General features: G+C 41.0%; 1 protein-coding gene across 1 annotated transcript in view; it reads right to left on the bottom strand.

Moving 5' to 3' along the window:
- MTUS2 (microtubule associated scaffold protein 2) overlaps window positions 1–24266 on the bottom strand; it is a 318132-nt gene that overhangs the window by 110407 nt on the left and 183459 nt on the right. Inside the window, exon 6 of the mRNA XM_061170836.1 lies at window positions 4706–4917. Coding sequence (XP_061026819.1) covers window positions 4706–4917 — 212 coding nt within the window. The remainder of the gene's footprint in view (window positions 1–4705; window positions 4918–24266) is intronic.

The raw sequence follows: 24266 nt of genomic DNA on the forward strand, positions 1-24266 counted from the left end.
ACCGGAACATACACCACTTTTGTTTGTGGCTTCAGGTTGACTCTTATCTTAGATCATTTTCTCTTAGCATCCTCTACATGTGTTTAACTTTGAGATTATTGTTTCACATTTTGTTTTTCCCCGTTACGTTCTTCCCCCTTAACTACATCAAAACCTTGAAGGCTGGGTGGAGAGGGAGAGAAAGGACCACAATATTGTGGGAAACATATGGGGTGGATACGGGCTGACCTGCATTTGTATCGTGGCTCCATCGCTTTCTAATTCTGTTGTCTTTGGAAGGCTACATAGCCTCCCTGAGCCTCAGTCTCCTCGATTGTCACATGAGAATAATGTCCACACCAGAGTGGGTTAAAATACTATATGTAAAGTGTCTAGGACATAGGAGATGGTCAATAAACAGGAGCGATATTGTTATTAAGGTGCTTTGCCTTCTACTTTTTTGAACCCTCCACAGAACCTTTCATATGGTTGGGGCAGGGTTGATAAAAATCTACTAACATAAGTGAATTAAAGATGAAAAGTTAAGTATATGAACTATATTTAAAAATATGTATCCCTAACTAACAAAAAAAACAGAGATAAAATGGGACTTCCCTGGTGGCACAGTGGTTAAGACTCCATGCTCTCAGTGCAGCGGGCCCGGACCTGATCCCTGGTCAGGGAACTAGATCCCACATGCATGCCACAACTAAGAGTTCACATGCCACAACTAAGGAGCTGGCAAGCCACAACTAAAGAGCTGGCTGGACGCAACTAAGGAGCCTGCCTGCCGCAACTAAGACCCAGCACAACCAAATAAAGAAATAAATAAGTAAATATTAAAAAAAACATAGATAAAGTGAATACAGAAACATGTCATTAAGTATTAAACCTAAATGATGAGTATTTGCGTGTTATTCTTTCCACACTTCTCCACACTTATTCAATATTTTTTTGTGATAAAAAGTCAAAGAGTAAAAGAAAAAATATACATTCATATATATACACTTCAGGGAGAAGGAGGCTGATGCATGATTAATTTTGATTAAGCTTAGAAAGTACACAAATGCTTGGCATAAATTTTCATGCCTTGTATGCCTAAACTATTTAATAATAAATGAAAAATAGTTAAAAACCATTGTCTATCACATTCATAAAGTTAATGATAAAAATGACACAAACCAATATGAAAAAATATTGAATAAATATAACAAATCTGATTAAAACTAAAACAAAAATAAATACACCCTCAGATGTAACCTGTGTAAAACTTGATGCTACAGGGCGAGGCACACCACTTAATACAGGACCATCTCCTGGATTAGCCGCCAGGGGCTGCTAAAGAGTAGCGTTCCCGGGAACCAGGCAGCAAAAGATAAAAGTCTTTCAACTTGACCCTGAGAAGTGAGAGTCCCTGAGAGTCACACTTATTAGTACAGCCCCCCCAGAGGTCTGGGACCACGGATTTCAGCAGAGCTGTCTGGCCTTTGGTGAGGACCGTGCCTTGTTAGGGGGAATAGAGCTGCCTGGAACGAGCACAAGCGTGAGGTGGGTGTTGGCACCTAAATGTGGCATCTTAGCATCCCTGGACGCTGGGCTCAGGCTGTACCACAGCTGACAACTTTCACAGCCGCTCTGCCAGGAGCTGTGAAGCATGGGGCAGAAATGAAAGATCCCTATCCAGGCTCCTAATTCCTTTTTCTAGTGACTTCCCATACTTAATAGCATCAGCACATTCTGGAAAAAATATATAGCAGCAGCAGCTGAATAGCTGGACTAGGAGATTATTTCTATTCTTAAAGTACACCCCAAGCCATATCCTTTATATATATAAAATGAAATAAGAGGGGTTTGGTCTGTGTTTTAGCTTTACATTCCTCACATATGTCTTATTCATCCCGCTGGAGAGTAAAATATTTGTCACATTTTCCTTGTCCTCAAAAAGAATGTTCTATTGAATATTTGTTCAAAGTACCTTTGCCCATTAATTCACTCCATTCTCACAATAACCTTGTAAAGAGTTATTATCAAACCTATTTGAAATTGAGGAAACTGAGAGTCAAAGATGACTGGTCAGAGGTGATTCTGCAGCGGGAAGCCGAGGGGAGCAAGGATGTATTCCCGTTGGTGATGCTGTCAAGGCTCAAAGAGGGGCCGCAACTCGCTCAAGGTCTCATGCAAGATGGAGGTGGGACCGGCTCCTTGCTGGCACGGCCCCCGCTCTCCACTACGCCTGCTCTGTAGACGAATATGCTACAGCGTAGAAAAGATACAGGTGTAGAGTTCCAGCAGGGTCTTCTAAGCAGAAGAGCAAAGAGATACTACTTTTTCAGGCTGGCTAGGGAGGTCACGCCCTGCACAACTGGCATGCTGGGCTGTGACCATTGCCCCATATATAATAATAATAACAATAATAATAATAATAATAATAATGCATTGGCTTCCCCCAAGAAGAGGGACACGGGTCATGAGAGCATCTCAGGATCATGAGCCCTTGTAGTAGGGGCTCCATCATCAGAATTCCCAGGTTGCCTGGCCTCCACTTCCCCGGGTGCTCCACTCTGGTCACACCCACTGGTCTAGTCTGGTATTCCTGGCAAACTCTCAAATCAATCATCTTAAACCATGTAGAACACATGCCAGCCTGAGTGGAAGCCACTTATGTTCAACTACAGACTTTAAAAATGTCCATTTTTTCTTCTGAGGTTTCTCTGGAGAAAGAGTTGAGATCAGAAGGACGGAAAAAAGAACACATTGTGTGGGAGGTGAAATGCCATGGTCATTGGGGAGGCCTGTCTGGAGTTGCTGGTTGTGATTTACTGAAAAGAAAATGAAATTCATGCCCACCATCCATCTTGCTGAAATGTCATGCCGAGTGCGGCTCCAGCCAGTAGGGGGGTCTGATGGAGATGGCTACAAATCACCTGCCCTTTAGGGTCTCTGCTTGAAGAGCCATGTGTATGCTGCAGAGAAATAAAACTCGTGGTCCATGGGCCAACAGGAATATTCCTGGGGCCTAGAAATGCATCGCTACAGGGAACCGACCCTTATTCAACACAGGAACTCTCTTCTCTGCCATGATGCCATAAATGGGGTCCAAAAGTTCCAACTTGAAAACACAGCGCATGTTACCAATGTGTTAATTCGATGTCTGCTGGCATATCTATCCACACGAAACCCTTATCAAGGATTTGCTATGAAGCTGGATGATGCATGGAAGGCGCAATCCCAGAGCGGGCACAGTTACAAAGTAAATGTTATCACTGAACTGCAACGAACAACGCTGTTTTCCTCTCTTTATTAAAGACTTCACAATCAGTGGAAAATACACAACCAGATGAAGAACGGAAAACACGTCACTCTTTGTCTAATAAGAAAAATGCTCAATATTTACCATGGCAAGTCTGGCCCCTTTGGCACCTCAAAAATGTGTTTGTAACTTTAATTCTTACAGGGGTGAGAACGCAGCAACTGCAGCTCTTTAAGGTTGACCCCAGTGGTACTAGACCAGAAGGGAAGACATAAAATTCAAATTGGCCATTTACTGCTGGTGTTAACATTTTGATCAGGGAAGAGGCAGAAACTATTGGTAAAGCTGAAACCTGTTTGTCTTGTCTTTCATCACAACAATAACTTGGTAATTAGCTCTTTGGGCCAAAAGCTTTAAGCAAAAAAGGAAACAACAACAGAACAGGACAGCTCAGGCTTCTACACTGTGGGGCAAGAGAGGCTGCAGGCTATCATCAAAGGTCAGAGAGCCCTCCACACTTCAAGGTACAGATAATAAAGAAAACCAGTGGGCATGGTGCTGGTTATTATTCTACTGATTTTCTTCTTTAAATTAGTTAGAGATTTAGTTAGTTCATTTTCTTAGTTGGGGGGCATTTATATAGCATTTTTACTTTCATTTACAGATCCCAGAAGGTCCATACATGAAACGAATGCCTTACGGGTTATTGATGTGCTAACTCATAATGTTTAAACCTCAAAGGTAAATGTTCAAGTTCTCCCCCAAACAGGCCTTGGCCACCTCAGGGTGGAGCAGGAACGCACAAAGTCAGACAGACCCGCGCTCCCACCACCGCCCTTTCACATTCACAGGCAGGAAAGCCAAACTACACCATAGCTGGTAACAGACTCGGAGTCCGGGTGGCCCAGGAGCCTCTGGACACTCAGGCTGAGGAAATCAAGCCTCTCTGCATTGTCAGAAGAACCGAGGGGGCAGGGAGGACGCCCCTACCCCATGCTGTCCCACGTGCATTGTGAGCATGGCCCCAAGGAGAGGCCCCAGCCCGGCACCTTCCAGGTCCCCTCAACAGCCAAAGTGGCACTGCTCTGTGGCCCTGGCTCCCTCTGTACTGAAAGGTGTAGACATTTCAGACCCTGGCCATCTCGGGGCTAAAATGCAAACAAGCATATGCTCCATTCTCTTCCAAGACCTCACCTTCAAAACGTTCATTTATACCCTTTCCCTTCTTTTTTACACAATTTTCCCTTTTGCAGTCCAGGTTATGAATCTTTCTTCCCAGACTAATGTCTTCCACGCTCAAGTCTAAACTTGGCACCCAAAACATTACGCGATGCTGGCGGAGATGTTGTGTGACCTGCAAATCAAACTGGTCTCTAACCCCAAACTCGAGCTGAAACACACACGCAAATAACCATCACCACCGCCGTCCTCCCTGCAAACCGAAAGCCCTTCAACATTCACCAGGTGTGGACTCACCTTCCCAAAGAAGAGCTGAGTGGACACGGCGAGCGCCTCGAAGCCCCGGACGGCCCTCCTCAGCTCCGCCTGCACGAGGCCCAGCTGCCGCGCCTGCTGGTCGTAACGCTCCTTCAGCCGCTGCACCAGCTGCCGCTCGGCCTCTCGGGCCTGCGGGTCCGGCTTGGGGGAGACCCCGTTGCGGGGGGCCGTGGGCCTCTGCTTGGGGTATCCTAGAAAGAAAAACAGTCACCTGTGAGAAAACATTCAGCCCGAATGTGACAACGCTCCTTATGACGGAAGGAGTCCATCAAGTAGCTGAGAAAGAACTGCCCATCATTTGCCATTTTAGGCGTTAAAAATGAAAAACAGGGACTTTTAAAATATTGCTCTGCTGATGTGGTCTGAAGTGCAAGGTTTCATGCTTGGAAAAAAGAGTAACAGACAAAATGGCCCAATTCCTTCTAGCTGCCTGCATTTCTTCTAGGTCTGCTTAGAGAGATTGGAGCAGTTGTGTTTTTTGTTTTTGTTTTTGTTTTCTTCAAGGGGAGTCCTCTTTGAAAATGTCTAATGGGAAATCAATCAGTCAATCCAGGTCGGAGTCAGAGTTAACACCTAGCAACTCTTTCACTGGGCATCGGGGAGTAATGCCTACACGCCCTTCCCTCCCTTCGGCCCTTTCTTTAATGTCAGGTTCAAGTCACATGTCTGATGACCTCTGCTGCAGGGATTTCTGGCTTTAAATTCCTACAGCACGCGTGCCCTCCATGTGAGCATTCACACCACCTCCACGGCTGAAGGTCCAGTCCCAGCCACCATAACCTCTCACCTTCTAACGGGAGCCCTGCTTTTTCTCATCTTTCACTGCACAGCAGCCAGAATGATCTTTATAAACAGAAAAGAGCCCACGGCCTGCGTGGACCCCTCCCTCCACGCCTTACGCTCCGCTGCAGTGAGAAGAAAGTGCTCGTTCCTTACCTGGCCCACAAAGCCTCTGAGATCTGGTTCCTGCCGGGCAAATGTTAGGGGTGTGTGTGGAGGAGGTGCACAGAGGGAAGAACCAGAAATTCCACCTGGGGTTGGGGAGGCTTTAAGGAGATTACTAGGCTGAAGCATTAAGGTGTAAAGGCCCAGGAAAGAGCTCAGAGACAAGCACTGCATCACGGTCCCAGACCCTCGGGTAAGCAAGAGTCTTCCTCGGATCGGCTGTCCTTCTAGCATGAGGCTCAGACAGACCTGACACCCCCAGAGAGCCCCTGCGGTGGCCAGTGGACTTATGCTCCCTAGAATATTCTTTCCTTGGCTCCAATAGATCACATCCTAGAGGACATGACAGGGACACTGACCACACAATCATGAATAAACTTTAATGTTTCCACCGTTCTTTCGTCTCCCCGCTCTGCCTCCAAAATATCAGGGAGTAACATACAGAACAAATCAGAAAGCAGTGGCCTCTTCAGTACCTGATACCTTGAGTCGCAGCAGAGTCACAGGCCTGAGAACACATAATGGCCTCATCTTTTAAGGGGAAAAGATGGTTAATTGATCTAAATACTTCTGATTGTTAATTTAATGGTAACCATGCTAATTTTAATCAAATCTTCCTCCTTTTAGGAAATCATCAGAGGGCTTCCCTGGTGGCGCAGTGGTTAGGAGTCTGCCTGCCAATGCAGGGGACACGGGTTCGAGTCCTGGTCCAGGAAGATCCCACATGCTGCGGAGCAACTAAGTCTGTGCACCACAACTACTGAGTCTGCGCTCTAGAGCCCGCGAGCCACAGCTACTGAAGCCTGCGTGCTGCAACTACTGAAGCCCGTGCGCCTAGAGCCCGTGCTCCGCAACTAGAGAAGCCACCCAATGAGAAGCCCGCACACCGCAACGAAGAGTAGCCCCGCTCGCCGCAACTAGAGAAAGCCCGCACGCAGCGAGGACCCAATGCAGCCAAAAATTAATTAATTAATTAATTAATAAAAGAAATCATCAGAGACTGGAATGCGACCTCACATATGACATATCTTCAACTAGTATGGATTAATGGAATAAGCCATACTAGTAGAACGTGAAATTATTGCTTCTTTAAAACTGTCTTTACGGCATAAGAGTATACAACATTCCAGAAGGCAAATCAATCTTAATATATACTTAATCCCAACATCCTCAATACTGAAAACAAAAGAAAAATAACTACTGACAAAATGTGAGAAATTTTACTGCCTGCATTAAATTCTAAGACACAGTCTAAGACCCAAGGCAGATTTTCTTCAGGATTACCATTTGCCATTTTATTGCTGCGGCTGGTGATTTTATAAAACACTCCAGTGTTTTTTAATGCGTTGAGGTACCGGGTGCCTGACACCATTACAATAGAAGGCACTTCTTTTAGAAATCTAAAGAAATAATAAAACATACTTCCAGCTCAGTCAATTAAAGCTAATTGGAATCTATAACATATAGAGTTACCTCTGAACTTGTGGATATTATTAAATGCTCATGTTGTCCTGTGTTTTTGGCTGTCAGATTTATCCTCTGTTATTATTATTATTACCATCATCATCATTATTTTTAGGTTAGCAATTATATTGTAAACAGCCAATATGAAAGGCTTTGGTGAAATCCTATTCTTGGTGTTTACTTTGATATTGGTGTTGTTATTTAAATTGGTTTTATTCACACACTCAATACTCCAGGGTTCTACTGAACACCGGTATACTCAGTCCACATTTCTACTCCTGGGGCCACCAAACAGACATTCTGAGCCAGGACATCGGCTCCCCTGAGAACATCAGCTTTTGGTATGAACATATCAAGCAAATGTTTAGCCGTACTGTGACACCAAACCACCTGATGAAACCAGTCCTTACGTGGGACTACAGGTTGGCTGCACTTCACAGCAAAGACAAACGCTCAGGCCTCAGTGCTAAGACTATTGGAAGGAAACGTGGAGAAACAAGGTTCTATGCGAAGTCCTCTATCGCTTTTAGTAGAAAAGGGTACTGCCATCTTTTTAAATATTGGGTTGGCCAAAAAGTTCATTTGGATTTTTCTGTAAGATGTTACAGAAAAACCCAAATGAACTTTTTGGCCAACCCAATATATCAAATATAACTCTGCCTATGACTAATAATCATTTGACTGTCAGCAGCATAGCTCTGATCCTCACTAAAAACAGCATTCTTTTCTTGTGCTGTGGATTTTGTCAAATATGCCTACAGTTATTCCCTGAAGTATCATTCTGTCACTCACTTTCCTGTCCGCCATATGTCAGACCATCCCCAGGACGGTATGGAAGGATGGCCTCACAGCCTCACCCACCGTCCTGGGGACAGAGAGCTTATGTTGAAAGAAGATGAATGACACACAGCCAGCTTCACCTGGCTCATTAAAAATTAAAAAGGATTTTGCTTCCTTCTGCTGTCTTTTCTTAAAAGCCAGCACATGATGAAGCTTAAATACAAACCTGCTTAGGAAGTAAAGGGTAAATGGGAACACGGGACAGAAAAGTTCTGAGCCAGTGATCACAGGAGCTCAGGGAGCACATGGTCGGCACTGGAACGAATGTGATGATGGTGACCCACTTCTGACCTCTTACACCCAAACTTCTCCGGAAAAGCCACCATACACGCTTCAAATGAGGGCCATGCCACATCCCCTGAGGACACTTCCATGCGCTGGAAGATTTTATTACCTCCTTCCCTGTTCTTTGTGCTATTTATATTGCTTCTGGGGAGGTCAAAGGTTCAAAGCAGGCAGACATGCCACTGACCTCTGTCTGCAGCCAGGCAGAGTCAAGTTACATGTGTTTAGTCTCTTTCCAAAAAAAAATCAAAACTCTGGTTGCTTAAAATATTCTGATTTCCATCCAGTTAAACTAGTAAATTGAGATAGCCTCATCCACCAGAGGGCAGACAGCAGAAGCAAGAAGACCTACAATCCTGCAGCCTGTGGAATGAAAACCACATTCACAGAAAGATAGACAAGATGAAAAGGCAGAGGACTATGTACCAGATGAAGGAACAAGATAAAATCCCAGAAAAACAACTAAATGAAGTGGAGATAGGCAACCTTCCAGAAAAAGAATTCAGAATTGTGATAGTGAAGATGACCCAGGACCTCGGAAAAAGAACGGAGGCAAAGATTGAGAAGATGCAAGAAATGTTTAACAGAGACCTAGAAGAATTAAAGAAAAAACAGGCAGAGATGAACAATACAATAACTGAAATGAAAAACACACTAGAAGGAATCAATAGCAGAATAACTAAGGCAGAAGAATGGATAAGTGACTCGGAAGACAGAATGATGGAATTCACTGCCACAGGAACAAAATAAAGGAAAAAAAATAAAAAGAAATGAAGACAGCCTAAGAGACCTCTGGACAACATTAAACGCAGCAACATTCGCATTATAGGGGTCCCAGAAGGAGAAGAGAGAGAGAAAGGACCCGAGAAAATATTTGAAGAGATTATAGTCGAAAACTTCCCTAACATAGGAAAGGAAATAGCCACCTAAGTCCAGAAGCACAGAGAGTCCCATACAGGATAAACCCAAGGAGAAACACACCGAGACACACAGTAATCAAACTGACAAAAATTAAAGCCAAAGAAAAATTATTAAAAGCAACAAAGGAAAAACGAAAAATAACATACAAGGGAACTCCCATACAGTTAACAGCTGATTTCTCAGCAGAAACTCTATAAGCCAGAAGGGAGTGGCACGATATACTTAAACTGCTGAAAGGGAAGAACCTAAAACCAAGATTACTCTACCCGGCAAGGATCTCATTCAGATTCGACAGAGAAATCAAAAGCTTTACAGACAGGCAAAAGCTAAGAGAATTCAGCACCACCAAACCAGCTCTACAACAAATGCTAAAGGAACTTCTCTAAGTGGGAAACACAAGAGAAGAAAAGGACCTACAAAAACAAACACAAAACAATTAAGAAAATGGTAATAGGAACATACATATCGATAATCACCTTAAATGTGAATGGATTAAATGCTCCAACCAGAAGACACAGGCTCGCTGAATGGATACAAAAACAAGACCCGTATATATGCTGTCTACAAGAGACCGACTTCAAACCTAGGGACACATACAGACTGAAAGTGAGGGGATGGAAAAAGATATTCCATGTAAATGGAAATCAAAAGAAACCTGTAGTACCAATACTTATATCAGATAAGATCGAGTTTAAAATAAAGAATGTTACAAGAGACAAGGAAGGACACTACATAATGATCAAGGGATCAATCCAAGAAGAAGATATAACAATTATAAATATATACGCACCCAACACACGAGTACCTCAATAAATAAGGCAAATGCTAACAGTGATAAAAGAGGAAATCGACAGTAAGACAATAATAGTGGGGTACTTTAACACCTCACTTACACCAATGGACAGATCATCCAGACAGAAAATTAATAAAGAAACACTAGCTTTAATGACACCTTAGACCAAATAGATTTAATTGATATTTATAGGACATTCCATCCGAAAACAGCTGATTACACTTTCTTCTCAAGTGCACACGGAACATTCTCCAGGATAGATCACATCTTGGGTCACAAATCAAGCTTCGGTAAATTTAAGAAAATTGAAATCATATCAAGCATCTTTTCCGACCACAACACTATGAGATTAGAAATGAATTACAGGGAAAAAAACCGTAAAAAACACAAACACGTGGAGGCTAAACAATACATTACTAAATAACCAAGAGATCACTGAAGAAATCAAAGAGGAAATCAAAAATTACCTAGAGACAAATGACAATGAAAACACAACGATCCAAAACTTATGGGATGCAGCAAAAGCAGTTCTAAGAGGGAAGTTTATAGCAATACAATCCTACCTCAAGAAACAAGAAAAATCTCAAATAAACAATCTAACCTTACACCTAAAGGAAGTAGAGAAAGAAGAGCAAACAAAACCCAAAGTTAGTAGAAGGAAAGAAATCATAAAGATCAGAGCAGAAATAAATGAAATAGAAACAAAGAAAACAATAGCAAAGATCAATAAAACTAAAAGCTGGTTCTTTGAGAAGATTGATAAACCTTTTGCCAAACTTATCAAGAAAAAGAGGGAGAGGACTCAAATCAATAAAATTAGAAATGAAAAAGGAGAAGTTACAATGGACACCACAGAAATACAAAGCATCATAAGAGACTACTACAAGCAACTCTATGCCAATAAAATGGACAACCTGGAAGAAATGGACAAATTCTTAGAAAGGTATAACCTTCCAAGACTGAACCAGGAAGAAACAGAAAATATGAACAAACCAATCACAAGTAATCTGTGATTAAAAATCTTCCAACAAACAAAAGTCCAGGGCCAGATGGCTTCACAAGTGAATTCTATCAAACATTTAGAGAATAGCTAACACCCATCCTTCTCAAACTCTTCCAAAAAATTGCAGAGGAAGGAAAACTCCCAAACTCATTCTACAAAGTCACTATCACCCTGATTTCAAAACCAGAAACAGATACTACAAAAAAAATAACATTACATACAAATATCACTGATGAATATAGATGCAAAAATCCTCAACAAAATACTAGCAAACAGAACCCAACAACACATTAAAAGGGTCATACACCATGATCAAGTGGGATTTATCCCTGGGATGCAAGGATTCTTCAATATATGCAAATCAATCAATGTGATACACCATATTAACAAATTGAAGGATAAAAACCATATGATCATCTCAATAGATGCAGAAAAAGCTTTTGACAAAATTCAATACCCATTTATGATAAAAACTCTCCAGAAAGTGGACATAAAGGGAAACTACCTCAACACAATAAAGGCCATATACGAACGACAAACCCACAGCAAACATCATTCTCAATGGTGAAAAACTGAAAGCACTCTAAGATCAGGAACAAGACAAGGATGCCCACTGTCACCACTATTACTCGACATAGTTTTGGAAGTTCTTCTCTAGTTCTAGAGAAGAAAAAGAAATAAAAGGAATACAAATTGGAAAAGAAGAAGTAAAACTGTCACTGTTTGCAGATGACATGATACTATACATAGAGAATCCTAAAGATGCCACCAGAAAGCTACTAGAGCTAATCAATGAATTTGGTAAAGTTGCAGGATACAAAATTAATGCACAGAAATCTCTTGCATTCCTATACACTAACAACAAAAGATCAGAAAGAGAAATTAAGGAAACAATCTCATTCACCATTGCAACAAAAAGAATAATAAACCTAGGAATAAACCTACCTAAGGAGATAAAAGACCTGTACTCAGAAAAGTATAAGACACTAATGAAAGGAATCAAAGATGACACAAACAGATGGAGAGATATACCATGTTCTTTGATTGGAAGAATCAATATTGTGAAAATGACTATACTACCCAAAGCAATCTACAGAGTCAATGCAATCCCTATCAAATTACCAATGGCATTTTTTATAAAACTAGAACAAAAAATCTTAAAATTTGTATGGAGACACAAAAGACCCTGAATAGCCAAAGCGGTCTTGAGGGAAAGAAACGGAGCTGGAGGAATCAGACTCCCTGACTTCAGACTATACTACAAAGCTACAGTAATCAAGACAATATGGTACTGGCACAAAAACAGAAATATAGATCAATGGAACAGGACAGAAAGCCCAGAGATAAACCCACGCCTAATCTATGGTCACCTAATCTATGACAAAGGAGGCAAGGATACAATAGAGAAAAGACAGCCTCTTCAGTAAGTGGTGCTGGGAAAACTAGACAGCTACATGTAAAAGAATGAAATTAGAACACTCCCTAACACCAAACACAAAAATAAACTCAAAATGGATTAAAGACCTAAATGTAACACCGGACACTATAAAACTCTTAGAGGAAAACATAGGAAGGACACTCTTTGACATAAGTCACAGCAAGATCTTTTTTGACCCATCTCCTAGAGTAATGGATATAAAAACAAAAATAAACAAATGGGACCTAATGAAACTTAAAAGCTTTTGCACAGCAAAGGAAACTATAAACAAGATGAAAAGACAACCCTCAGAATGGGAGAAAATATTTGCAAACAAATCAACGGACAAAGGATTAATCTCCAAAATATATAAACAGCTCATGCAGCTCAATATTAAAAAAAACAAACAACCCAATCCAAAAATGGGCAGAAGACCTAAACAGACATTTCTCCAAAGAAGACATACAGATGTCCAAGAGGCACATGAAAAGCTGCTCAACGTCACTAATTATTAGAGAAATGCAAGTCAAAACTACAATGAGGTATCACCTCACACCAGTTAGAATGGGCATCATCAGAAAATCTACAAACAACAAATGCTGGAGAGGGTGTGGAGAAAAGGGAAGCCTCTTGCCCTGTTGGTGGGAACGTAAATTGATACAGCCACTACAGAGAACAGTATGGAGGTTCCTTAAAATACTAAAAATAGAATTACCATATGACCCAGCAATCCCGCTACTGGGCATATACCCAGAGAAAACCATAATTCAAAAAGACACATGCACCCCAATGTTCACTGCAGCACTATTTACAGTAGCCAGGTCATGGAAGCAACCTAAATGCCCATCGACAGACGAATGGATAAAGAAGATGTGGCACATGTATACAATGGAATATTACTCAGCCATAAAAAGGAACGAAATTGGGTCATTTGTAGAGACGTGGATGGACCTAGAGACTGTCATACAAAGTGAAGTAAGTCAGAAAGAGAAAAACAAATATCGAATATTAACACATATATTTGGAATCTAGAAAAATGGTACAGATGAACCGGTTTGCAAGGCAGAAATAGAGACACAGATGTAGAGAACAAACGTATGGACACCAAGGGGTGAAGTGAGGGGTGGGCTGGTGGGATGAATTGGAAAATTGGGATTGACATATAAACACTAATATGTATGAAATAGATAACTAAGAAGAACCTGTTTTATAAAAAAATAAATAAAATTCAAAAAACAAACAAAACAACAACAACAAAAAAACAAACACAGACCTTCAAAATGGGGCTTAGTGATGGTTTGGGAGTCGTTAAATGAAATGAACGAGTAAAAGTACTAGTTTTTTACTCTCTGACCCTTGTAAACTTCCCAACTGTTAATGAGGCTTATCCCCAATGCAAGTGTTCGATGTGAAATATATGAACAGAAATACCTAGACCAGTGTCTTGCGGTGACCTTCAGACAGAGACGATTTCACATGTGCACTTCATGTCGTGTGTTTTGTGGGGACCAAAATATCTGACGACTTTTACCGAGCACCTGCTCTGTGAATGACACATGCACGGCCCAGTGGACATGCAAAGGAACGAGGTCCTGCCCTTGCCAGTAGGCAAGCAAGCGTCAGGAGGGGCCCGGCCACGTCTGGGTTTCTGGTATTCTGATTCCTCGCCGGGGCTCTCACCACTCAAGGGCACTGCTGATCCACTCTGCAGCATCTCTGACAGATCTCACGGGTTTGGGGGCATACCCTAAATCTAGAACATTCTCCCATTATCTCAGTCTTGCCCCAGTCACATCCTACTGGTTGCATTACTCTGATTAGGGGCAGAGAGAATCTATGATGGTCCCAGTGACAGCTGACAACCCAGAGGAAAGAGCGAGTAACCTTATATTCTTACAAAGGTGAATGCAAACAGTTTGCGTGCAAAGGCTGAGCGCCAGCAAGAACATGACCCTTCAAAATGGAAAGAGAACATTAAAAATTCATCTGCAGTCATCTGGTCACTATCCAGAGGATTCTAATGGATGGAAAAGCCTGGTTTAATTTTAAAGCTGGAAGCTTAACTGACATGATAACAAGCAAACAGTGCAGCACTGGGACCTGCATATTTATAATCTCAGAGAAGGCCCATGACCTTAACACTTGTAGACAAGAAAGAAAAGAATGAAAGGACACAACTTTGATAGCCCTCCAGCTTAAGGAAAAGCACTTCATGAGTTTGGTCCACATCCTAACAGAGAGGGAGTCCGTTTCTTGCAGCCTGGCACCAGCATGACACCCCAGGGAGTACCCCAGGCCAAATTCTTTGTGGTCCTGGACAGGCTTTATTTTTCTTAAACTGATCTAAATTTATTTCAGAAAAATCTGCCCAGCAGCACACTACCTTCTACTTAGCACTGGCACTTGTTTGCCTGGACTTGGTTAGTGGTGGGGAAAGGTGAAGGGTAGATGGCATGAGGGTAGGAAATTTCCTTCCGGCCAGTTCCGAGCACGGGTGAGGGCAGGAATTACTAAATTGGGCAGCGCCCAGCCATATAATAAGTACCCTAGAAAGAAGAGGTTTACCTTTCCCACTCCAAAGAAAGAGCAGACTTTTCTATTTTGATGTATAGAAAAAGAGAGAGAAAACAAAAGGATGTTACAACCAGAGTTTCCAAAGCCAACTATGAAAAATCTGTTACTATAATCCACGCTCTAGACAAAAATTGACGTAAAATATTCTCATCTTCAGGAAATCTCTTCTTATTTACCAGAAGTACAAGTGCTATTTATGAAGGTAAATCTGAATGCCTCCTTTCTTTGAGGGTGAAAAATCGTGGTTTAATAGTGTTCTAGCAATTGCTTAATTTTTATATTAAAAATTATAGCTACTTCTGGCCAAGATGAAGGATGGGATTTCCCTTCTCATCTGAAACTACCCAAAACACTTGACCAAAATATGTAAGTCAGTGGATTTCAAGACATTAATGTTAGGAAATGAAGCACAGTGATCCCCAGAGTCGGAAAACAAATGAGGTGCCCCCTACAATCCCTACAATCACCTGACCCTATGGCCTGGGTGCCCTTCCAGGCCATGGCACAGAGAGTCAGGAAACCCACGGGGAGCCTAGTGGCTTCCCCAAGTTGGGAAGGTGGAGCTGGGGGCTCGGGAAGTTCAGAGGTCAGAGGTTACAGGTCAGAGTAGTCAAGAGGACAGAGACAGATGGAGACACACAGAGGGACCCCTCGAGTATCTGGACAAGTCTGATCAGTGCAGCCTGTGAGGCCAGTGTCCAAGGCCAGGGAAAGCATTCCAAGCAGGATTAGAGGGAACACTCCCAAGAGCTCACAGGAGGCCAGGATTAGTTCTTGTTCCCACTGGTAGAGTGGAAAACCTCACAATTCCCGGGGCATCAGAACACCTGGGAGGGTCATGCCCTGGTGCTGTGATAAAATCAGCCTTAGACTGATCGCTAGTCGGGACCATGTAACAAGGCTGATGAGAAAGACCCAAGATGCTCAAACTCTTTCCAAGTCACATAGTTTCACCCAAGAACAAAGCTTAAGAATATTTACAGGATTAAAAAAATCCAGTACCCAAAAAGGAAAAATTCACATTGTCTGTCAGCTAAAAAAATTCTCAGGCATGCAAATAAGCAGGGATGTGCAACCCATAATTGGGAGGAAATGCAATCAATTGAAGCCCGCCAAGAAATGACACCTATGATTAACAGTTATTGTAACTATATGCCATATATCAAGAAGCTGGAGGAACGACTGAATATGTCAAGTAGAAACAAAGAAGACAAAAAAAATGACCTAAATAAAAATTCTAGAGATTAAAACCTCAAATGTCTGAGATGAAAAATACACTGGATGGGATTAAGAGTAGATTAGACACTGCATAAGAAAAGATTAATGACATGGATTTTCATAGCAGCATTACCCATAGTAGCCAAATGTTGGAAACAACTCAAATGCCCATCAACCGATGAGTGGATAAACAAAATATGATATATCCATTTAATGGAATATTATTTAGACAAAATCAGGAATGAAATATTGATCCATGTTTTGACATGGAGGAACCTCGAAAACATGCTAAATGAAAGAAACTGATAGAAAAGGCCACATACTATATGATTCCACTTACATGAAATGTCCAGAATAGGCAAACCCCTGAAACATAAAGTAGACTAGTGGTTGTCAGGGGCTGGGGAAAGCAGGGGATGGGGAGTGACTGCTGAGGGGTGTGGGTTTCTTTTGGGGGTAAATGAAAATGTTCTGGAAGTAGTGGTGACAGCTGCACAATTTTGTGAATATACTAAAAACCACTGAACTGTACATTTTAAAAAGATGAAATTCACAGTATGTGAATTACAGTTCAGCTAACAAAAAAACTCAATCAGAATGTTTTGATAGACCCATTTGGACATGGGGACTGGGGGCATTTTGCTGCCATTTTATCAAAATGCCAGTGTCAAAACAGCTGCCTTAGAATGTCCTGTGTCCCTTTAAAACATGGTTTCTGTTATCAAGAAGCTTAGAGTCATGGAAGGGTAACAGGTCTGATATGTTGGTGCTTTACATGTGTTATCACTCACCTTCCCCAGGACCTGCAGCACAGACATAATTCCTATTTGACCAAAGAAGCAGCTGAGACTCAGAGAAGTTATGTTATTTGTCCAAAGTCATTCATCACGTGAGCTACTGAGCCAGGATTTGAACCTGGTTCAGTCTGTTCTTTTGGGCCAAGCAACCTGGCAACCTTTAGAATTTGCAGAAGAGTTTCTAGTGAAGGCAACTCAGTGTAAGCATTTTCAGATGCAGGAAAGAGAGCTAGTAGGAATTGGTGTCACAGAGTTGAAGGAAGGAAAGTTTCAGGAAGGGAGTGATCAATAATGCCAAATGCCACAGAGATATGATAAGGAACAGGACATGTCCACTTAGACTTAATAACCAGGAGGTCACTTGTGGCCTTTGCAGGGCAGTGGAATGGGCGGGGTGGGGTGGGGTGTGGCGCTAGCCGGCAGCGAGGGGAGGAGCCCCTTGTAAGCAAAGGGACAAAGACAGGGATTACAGAAGACTCTTTCCCAAGCCTGGCTACAAAGGTGGGGAGAGAAGTGGGTCAGAAGTACGCAGGTCAGGGGAATTTTGTTGTTATGGCTTGCTTTGTTTTGGGGATGGGATTGATGACATAAAATACAGTGACTGTCCTCAGCCAATCTACAGATCAGCAGGGGAGGGGAGCACACCTCAACTTCACCAGCCCCTCCTCATCCAGATGACAGTCGAAGGTTCAAGGCCTGATATAGGCACCACTGGTCCAGTTCACTTTCTTCTTTGGTACCCAGTAATCTGAAGAAAGGAGAGTCACCCTCAGAGAGGGATGAAGGAAGCAAGGAGGGGAGGCTGGAACCGAAATACTGTGCCCCCAGGTCTGTCCATTATCCATTACATAGGTTTCTACTCACCAAAGCTGGTGTGAAATTCCCCTGTGGTAATCTGGACTCCAGTGTTCTGCTTCCTTGCATACATATCCTGCTGCTTTGAACTGAATGTTTGGGTTCTCCCAAAATTCATATGTTAAATCTCTAATTTCCAATATGACGGTATTCTTAGGTGGTGCTTTTGGGAAGTAATTAGGTCATGAGGGTGAAGCATTCATGAATGGGATTAGTGGTCTTAAGAGAAGAGACACGAGAGAGATGACCTCTTTCCCCCACATGATGACACAGCAAGAAGGCATCCATCTGCAAACCAGGAAGAGGGTCCTCACCAGTAGCCAAATCAGCCAGTACTTTGATCTTGGACCTCCCAGGCTCCAGAACTGTGAGAAATACATTTCTGTTGTTTGAGCCACCAGTATGGTATTTGTTATAGCACCCTGAGCTGACTAAGACACCTGCAAAACGCCCTTGAGTGTGAGTGGAATCTGTGAATATGACGATTATGTAACATTATATACAAAGGGGGAGATTATCCTTGGTGAGCCTGACCTAATCAGGCGAGCCTGTTAAAAGCAGAGTTTCCTCCAACTGGTTGCAGAGTGGGAAGTCAGAGATTTGAGGCCTGAGAAGCATTCAACACACTATTACTGCTTTGAAGATGGAGGGAGCTGCATGGCAAGGAATGAGGGGGCCCTAAGAGCTAAAAGTGCCCCTACAGACAGCCAGCAAGGAAACAGAGACCTCAGTCCCACAACTACAATGAAGTGGTTCTACCAACAACTTGGATGCACCTGAAAGTGGATTTTTCTCCAGAGCCTCTATTCAAGAACTCAGCCTAGCTGAACCATGATTTCAACCTTGTGATACGCTGAACAGAGAACCCAATGAAGCCACACCTGGATGTGTGACCTGCGGAACTGTGGCCTATAGAACTAATAATTGGGTGTTACTTTTTAAAAAAAAAAGGGAAAGGAAAAGATTAGCAAACATATAGCAGCAGAAACTAGCCAAAATTAAACACACAGAGAAAAACGACTGAAAGAAATGAACAGGGTATCAGTTTGGACAGGAGTGGGGCAACTACCAGGGGCCTAACATATGCATAATTGGAGTCCCTGGAGATGAGGCTGTTAGGGTGGAAAATTTTTGAAGAAATAATGGGCAAAGTTTTTCAAATTTGATGAAACCTACATACCCACAGATCAAAGAATCTCAAGAAAACTTAAGCACAAAAAAACAATCCCACAAAGAAAATGCCACCAAGTTATAGTTAATCAATTTGCTCCAAACCAGTGATAAAGAGAACATCTTTAAAGCAGTCAGAGAAGAAAAAGACACATAGGCACAGAGAAATAAAGATAAGGATGACAGTCCATTTTAAATTGGGAACCATTCAAACCAAAAGACAGTGGAACAACATCTTTAAATACCTCAAGAAAAAAATAATGCCAACTTGAATTCTGAACAAAATAAAAGTATCTCTCAAAAATGAAGGTAAGATAAGCCCACGCACATATGGTCACCTTATCTTTGATAAAGGAGGCAAGCATATACAGTGGAGAAAAGACAGCCTCTTCAATAAGTGGTGCTGGGAAAATTGGACAGGTACATGTAAAAGTATGAAATTAGAACACTCCCTAACACCATACAGAAAAATAAACTCAAAATGGATTAAAGACCTAAGTGTAAGGCCAGACACTATCAAACTCTTAGAGGAAAACATAGGCAGAACACTCTATGACATAAATCACAGCAAGATCCTTTTTGACCCAGGTCCTAGAGAAATGGAAATAAAAACACAAATAAACAAATGGGACCTAATGAAACTGAAAAGCTTTTGCACAGCAAAGGAAACCATAAACAAGACAAAAAGACAACCCTCAGAATGGGAGAAAATATTTGCAAATGAAGCAACTGACAAAGGATTAATCTCCAAGATTTACAAGCAGCTCATGCAGCTCAATAACAAAAAAACAAACAACCCAATCCAAAAATGGGCAGAAGACCTAAATAGACATTTCTCCAAAGAAGATATACAGATTGCCAACAGACACATGAAAGAATGCTCAACATCATTAATCATTAGAGAAATGCAAATCAAAACTACAATGAGGTATCATCTCACACCAGTCAGAATGGCCATCATCAAAAAATCGAGAAACAATAAATGCTGGAGAGGGTGTGGAGAAAAGGGAACACTCTTGCACTGTTGGTGGGGATGTAAATTGATACAGCCACTATGGAGAACAGTATGGAGGTTCCTTAAAAAACTAAAAATAGAACTACCATACGACCCAGCAATCCCACTACTGGGCATATACCCTGAGAAAACCATAATTCAGAAAGAGTCATGTACCAAAATATTCATTGCAGCTCTGTTTACAATAGCCAGGACATGGAAGCAACCTAGGTGTCCATCATCGGATGAATGGATAAAGAAGATGTGGCACATATATACAATGGAATATTACTCAGCCATAAAAAGAAATGAAATGGAGGTGTTTGTAATGAGGTGGATGGAGTTAGAGTCTGTCATACAGAGTGAAGTAAGTCAGAAAGAGAAAAAGAAATACAGTATGCTAACACATATATATGGAATCTAAGGAAAAAAAAAAAAAAAAAAAAAGGTCATGAAGAACCTAGTGGCAAGATGGGAATAAAGACACAGACCTACTAGAGAATGGACTTGAGGATATGGGGAGGGGGAGGGGTGAGATGTGACAGGGTGAGACAGTGTCATGGACATATATACACTACCAAATGTAAAATAGATAGCTAGTGGGAAGCAGCCGCATAGCACAGGGAGATCAGCTCGGTGCTTTGTGACCACCTAGAGGGGTGGGATAGGGAGGGTGGGAGGGAGGGAGATGCAAGAGGGAAGAGATATGGGAACATATGTATATATATAACTGATTCACTTTGTTATAAAGCAGAAGCTAACACACCATTGTAAAGCAATTATACTTCAATAAAGATGTCAAAAAAAAAAAAAATGAAGGTAAACAAAAACAGGAAGATTTTATCACCAGGAAACCTCCACTATAAGAAATTTTAAAGGAAATCCTTCGGGCAGAAGAAAGATGATACCAGATAGAAATCTGGATCCACATAAAGGAATGAAGAGCACCAGCAGTGAGAACTCATTGAGTAAATCTAAAAGACTTTTGCTTAAGAAGAAAACTGAGTGCTGATAATCAAAAATAACAATGTAGTGTGGGTTTATACACAGAACATACGTAGAAGGAAAATGTTTGCTAACAGTAGCACAAATGCCAGGAGGAGAGAGATGGCAGCATACTGTTGTAACACTTATGCTATATGTGAAGTGATATAATACCACTTGAACCTAGAATGTGTAAAGTTAAAGATGTAGACTCTGAACCTTAAAACCACCACTAAAATAACACGACAACAAGATATAGGTAGCTAATACATCAACCAAGGGGAGGAACAGAATCATAAAAAATAAGTAATGTGAAAGAAGGCAGTAAAATAGGGGGAAAAAAGAACATGTGGGATGAATAGAAAATAATAGCAAGATGGTAGATTTACTCCCAATCAAACCAATAACGTTAAATGTACATCAAAGGTAGAGATTTGAGATTGGATAAAAATGGAAGAGCCAATGACAAACTGCCTATAAAAAACCAACTTAAATATAAAGAGACAAATAGATGAAAAGGAGAAGTATGGAAAGAGGTATTCCATGCTGAAATGAATAGAAAGCTGAGTGGCACTATTAATATTGAATAAAGTAGATTTCAGGGAAAAGAATATTACCAGGGATAGAGGGTCATTTCATAATGATAGTGGGAAATTCATCAAAATGATAAACAATCCTAAACATTTATGCACCTAATAGCACAGCTTCAAAATACACAAAGCAAAATGATGATAGAGCTGAAAGGAGAAAGACAAGTCCACAATTATACGCTGAGATTTCAATAACCTTCTCTCAATTACTGATAGAACAGTAGACAGAAAATCAGTAAGGCTATAGAATACTTGAACAATGCTATCAACAAACTTGACCTATGACACTGTAGAATATTCCACACAGAAACGGCAGAAAAGGCATTCTTTTTAAGCACATATGAGAGATTCACCAAGACAGCCCTTGGTGTGGGTCATAAGACAAAGTCTCAATAAATTTGAAAGGATTCAAGTCATCCAAAGTATGTTCTCCAACCACAATGGAATTAAATTAGAAATAAAATCAGAAAGATCTCTGGAAAGTCCCAAATATTTGCAAACTAAAAAAACACATTTCTAAATAATCATGGGGACATAAGAAATCAAAAAGGGAAACTTGAAAATACTGTGAACTCAATGAAGATGAAAACCCAATATATCAAAATTTGTAGATTACATAGCTAAAAGCAGTATATATAGAGGAAAATTTACTGTACTAGGTGCACATTAGAAAAGCAGAAAGACTTCAAATTAATGACATTAACTAATTAAATCCAGTGTAAGCAGAAGAGAAATAATAATGGTCAGAGTAGAAATCAATTGTATATCCTTCTGCAAAAAGAGAGTCAAGCCATACCTCACACTATATACAAAAATTAAATTAAATGGATCATAGACTTAAATATAAAACCTATAACTATAAATCTTTTTAGAATAAAATGTAGGAGAGAATCTTTGCGACCTTGGGTTATGCAAATATTTTTTAGATAACACTCACAATATGGTCCATAAAAGAAAAAAATTATGAATTGGACTTCATGAAAATTAAGAACATCTAATCTTCAAAAGACATTGTTAAGAGAAGCAAAACAAGTCACAAATTGTGGAGAAAAAATTGCAAATCACATAGCTGAAAAAACTGTATCCAAAATATATAAAAACTCAAAATTCAATAAAAAGAAGACCAAAAAACCCCAAATGACGAAAGATTGGAATATATATTTTATCAAAGAATATACACAGATGTCAAATAAACAAAAAGATGCTCAACATTATAACATCATTAGTTATTAGGGAAATGCAAATTAAAACCACGAGATACCACTGTGTACCTACTATAATGTATACTATTAAAAAAACTGACCATACCAAGGGTTGGCAAGGATGTGGAGAAACTGGATCTCTGAGACACCACCGATGGGAATATAAAATGGTAAAACCACTTTGGAAAACAGCTTGGAAAACTTTTAAACAGTTTTAAAAAGTTAAACACATAGCTACCATATGACTCAGGCATTCCACTCCTAGCTATTTGCCAAGAGGAATAAAAGCAGAAGGCCATACCAAGACTTGTACAAATGTGCATAGTAGCTTCATTTATAATAGCCAAATCCTTGGGGAAAAAACCCCAAAGTCTCTCAATAGGTAAATGGATAAACTGTGGTTATTTACACAGTGGAATTCTATTCACCAATAAAAAGGAATGGACTATTGCCACGTGGCTAGATCTCAAAAAAGCCATGCTGAGTAAAAGAAGCCAGATAAAAGTAGAGTATATATTATATGATTCCATCTGTATCAACCTTTAGCAAATCCAAACTAACCTTTAGGGACAGAGCGGGGATTGGGGTGTGGGTGCAAAGGGCTAGGTGGAGAGGATGACAAAGGGGCACCAGGGAACTCCAGGGGATGGTGGACATGTTTGCCGTCTTGACTGCGGTGATGGTTTCACATGTGCATACATATGTCGAAACTCACCAAACTGTACACTTTCAATATGTGTAGTTTAATCTTTATTAATTATACCACAATAAAGATGTTTCAATACAAAATACCACACATTTTTTTGTTTTGTATTTTCTTGGCATAAATATTTCAGTCCTTTTATTTTCAACCTTTTAGGATTTTTTTTTTTTGCCACGTGTTATGAGGGATCTTAGTTCCCCGACCAGGGATTGAACCCGTTGAGGAACTAAGATCCCTGCAATGGAAGTGTGGAGCCCTAACCACTGGACCACCAGGGAATTCCCTAGTATTCTTATATTTTAGGTGTGTACTTTGTAAAACAGTCTAAAGCTAGATTTTACATCATACAATGTGCACTTAATAAATACTGTGTGACTGTTCAATAAATGAATCCAGTCTGGTAATCTAAATCTGTGATTTAGTCTAAGAGTTTAGTTCGTGTACATTCATTATGACATCTTTAAATTAATTTTTTTTTAATTAATTAATTAATTTATTTTTGGCTGTGTTGCTGCGCACGGGCTTTCTCTAGTTGCAGCGAGCGGCGGCTACTCTTCGTTGTGGTGTGTGGGCTTCTCATTGCAGTGGCTTCTCTTGCTGTGGAGCAGGGGCTCTAGGCACACAGGCTTCAGTAGTTGTGGACGCGGGCTCAGTAGTTGTGGCTCGCAGGCTCTAGAGCGCAGGCTCAGTAGTTGTGGCGCACGGGCTTAGTTGCTCCGTGGCATGTGGTATCTTCCCGGACCAGGGCTGGAACCCATGTCCCCTGCACTGGCAGGCGGATTCTT

This window comes from Eubalaena glacialis, chromosome 16 (assembly GCF_028564815.1).
Source record: "Eubalaena glacialis isolate mEubGla1 chromosome 16, mEubGla1.1.hap2.+ XY, whole genome shotgun sequence".
In the NCBI taxonomy this organism is placed as follows: domain Eukaryota; kingdom Metazoa; phylum Chordata; class Mammalia; order Artiodactyla; family Balaenidae; genus Eubalaena; species Eubalaena glacialis.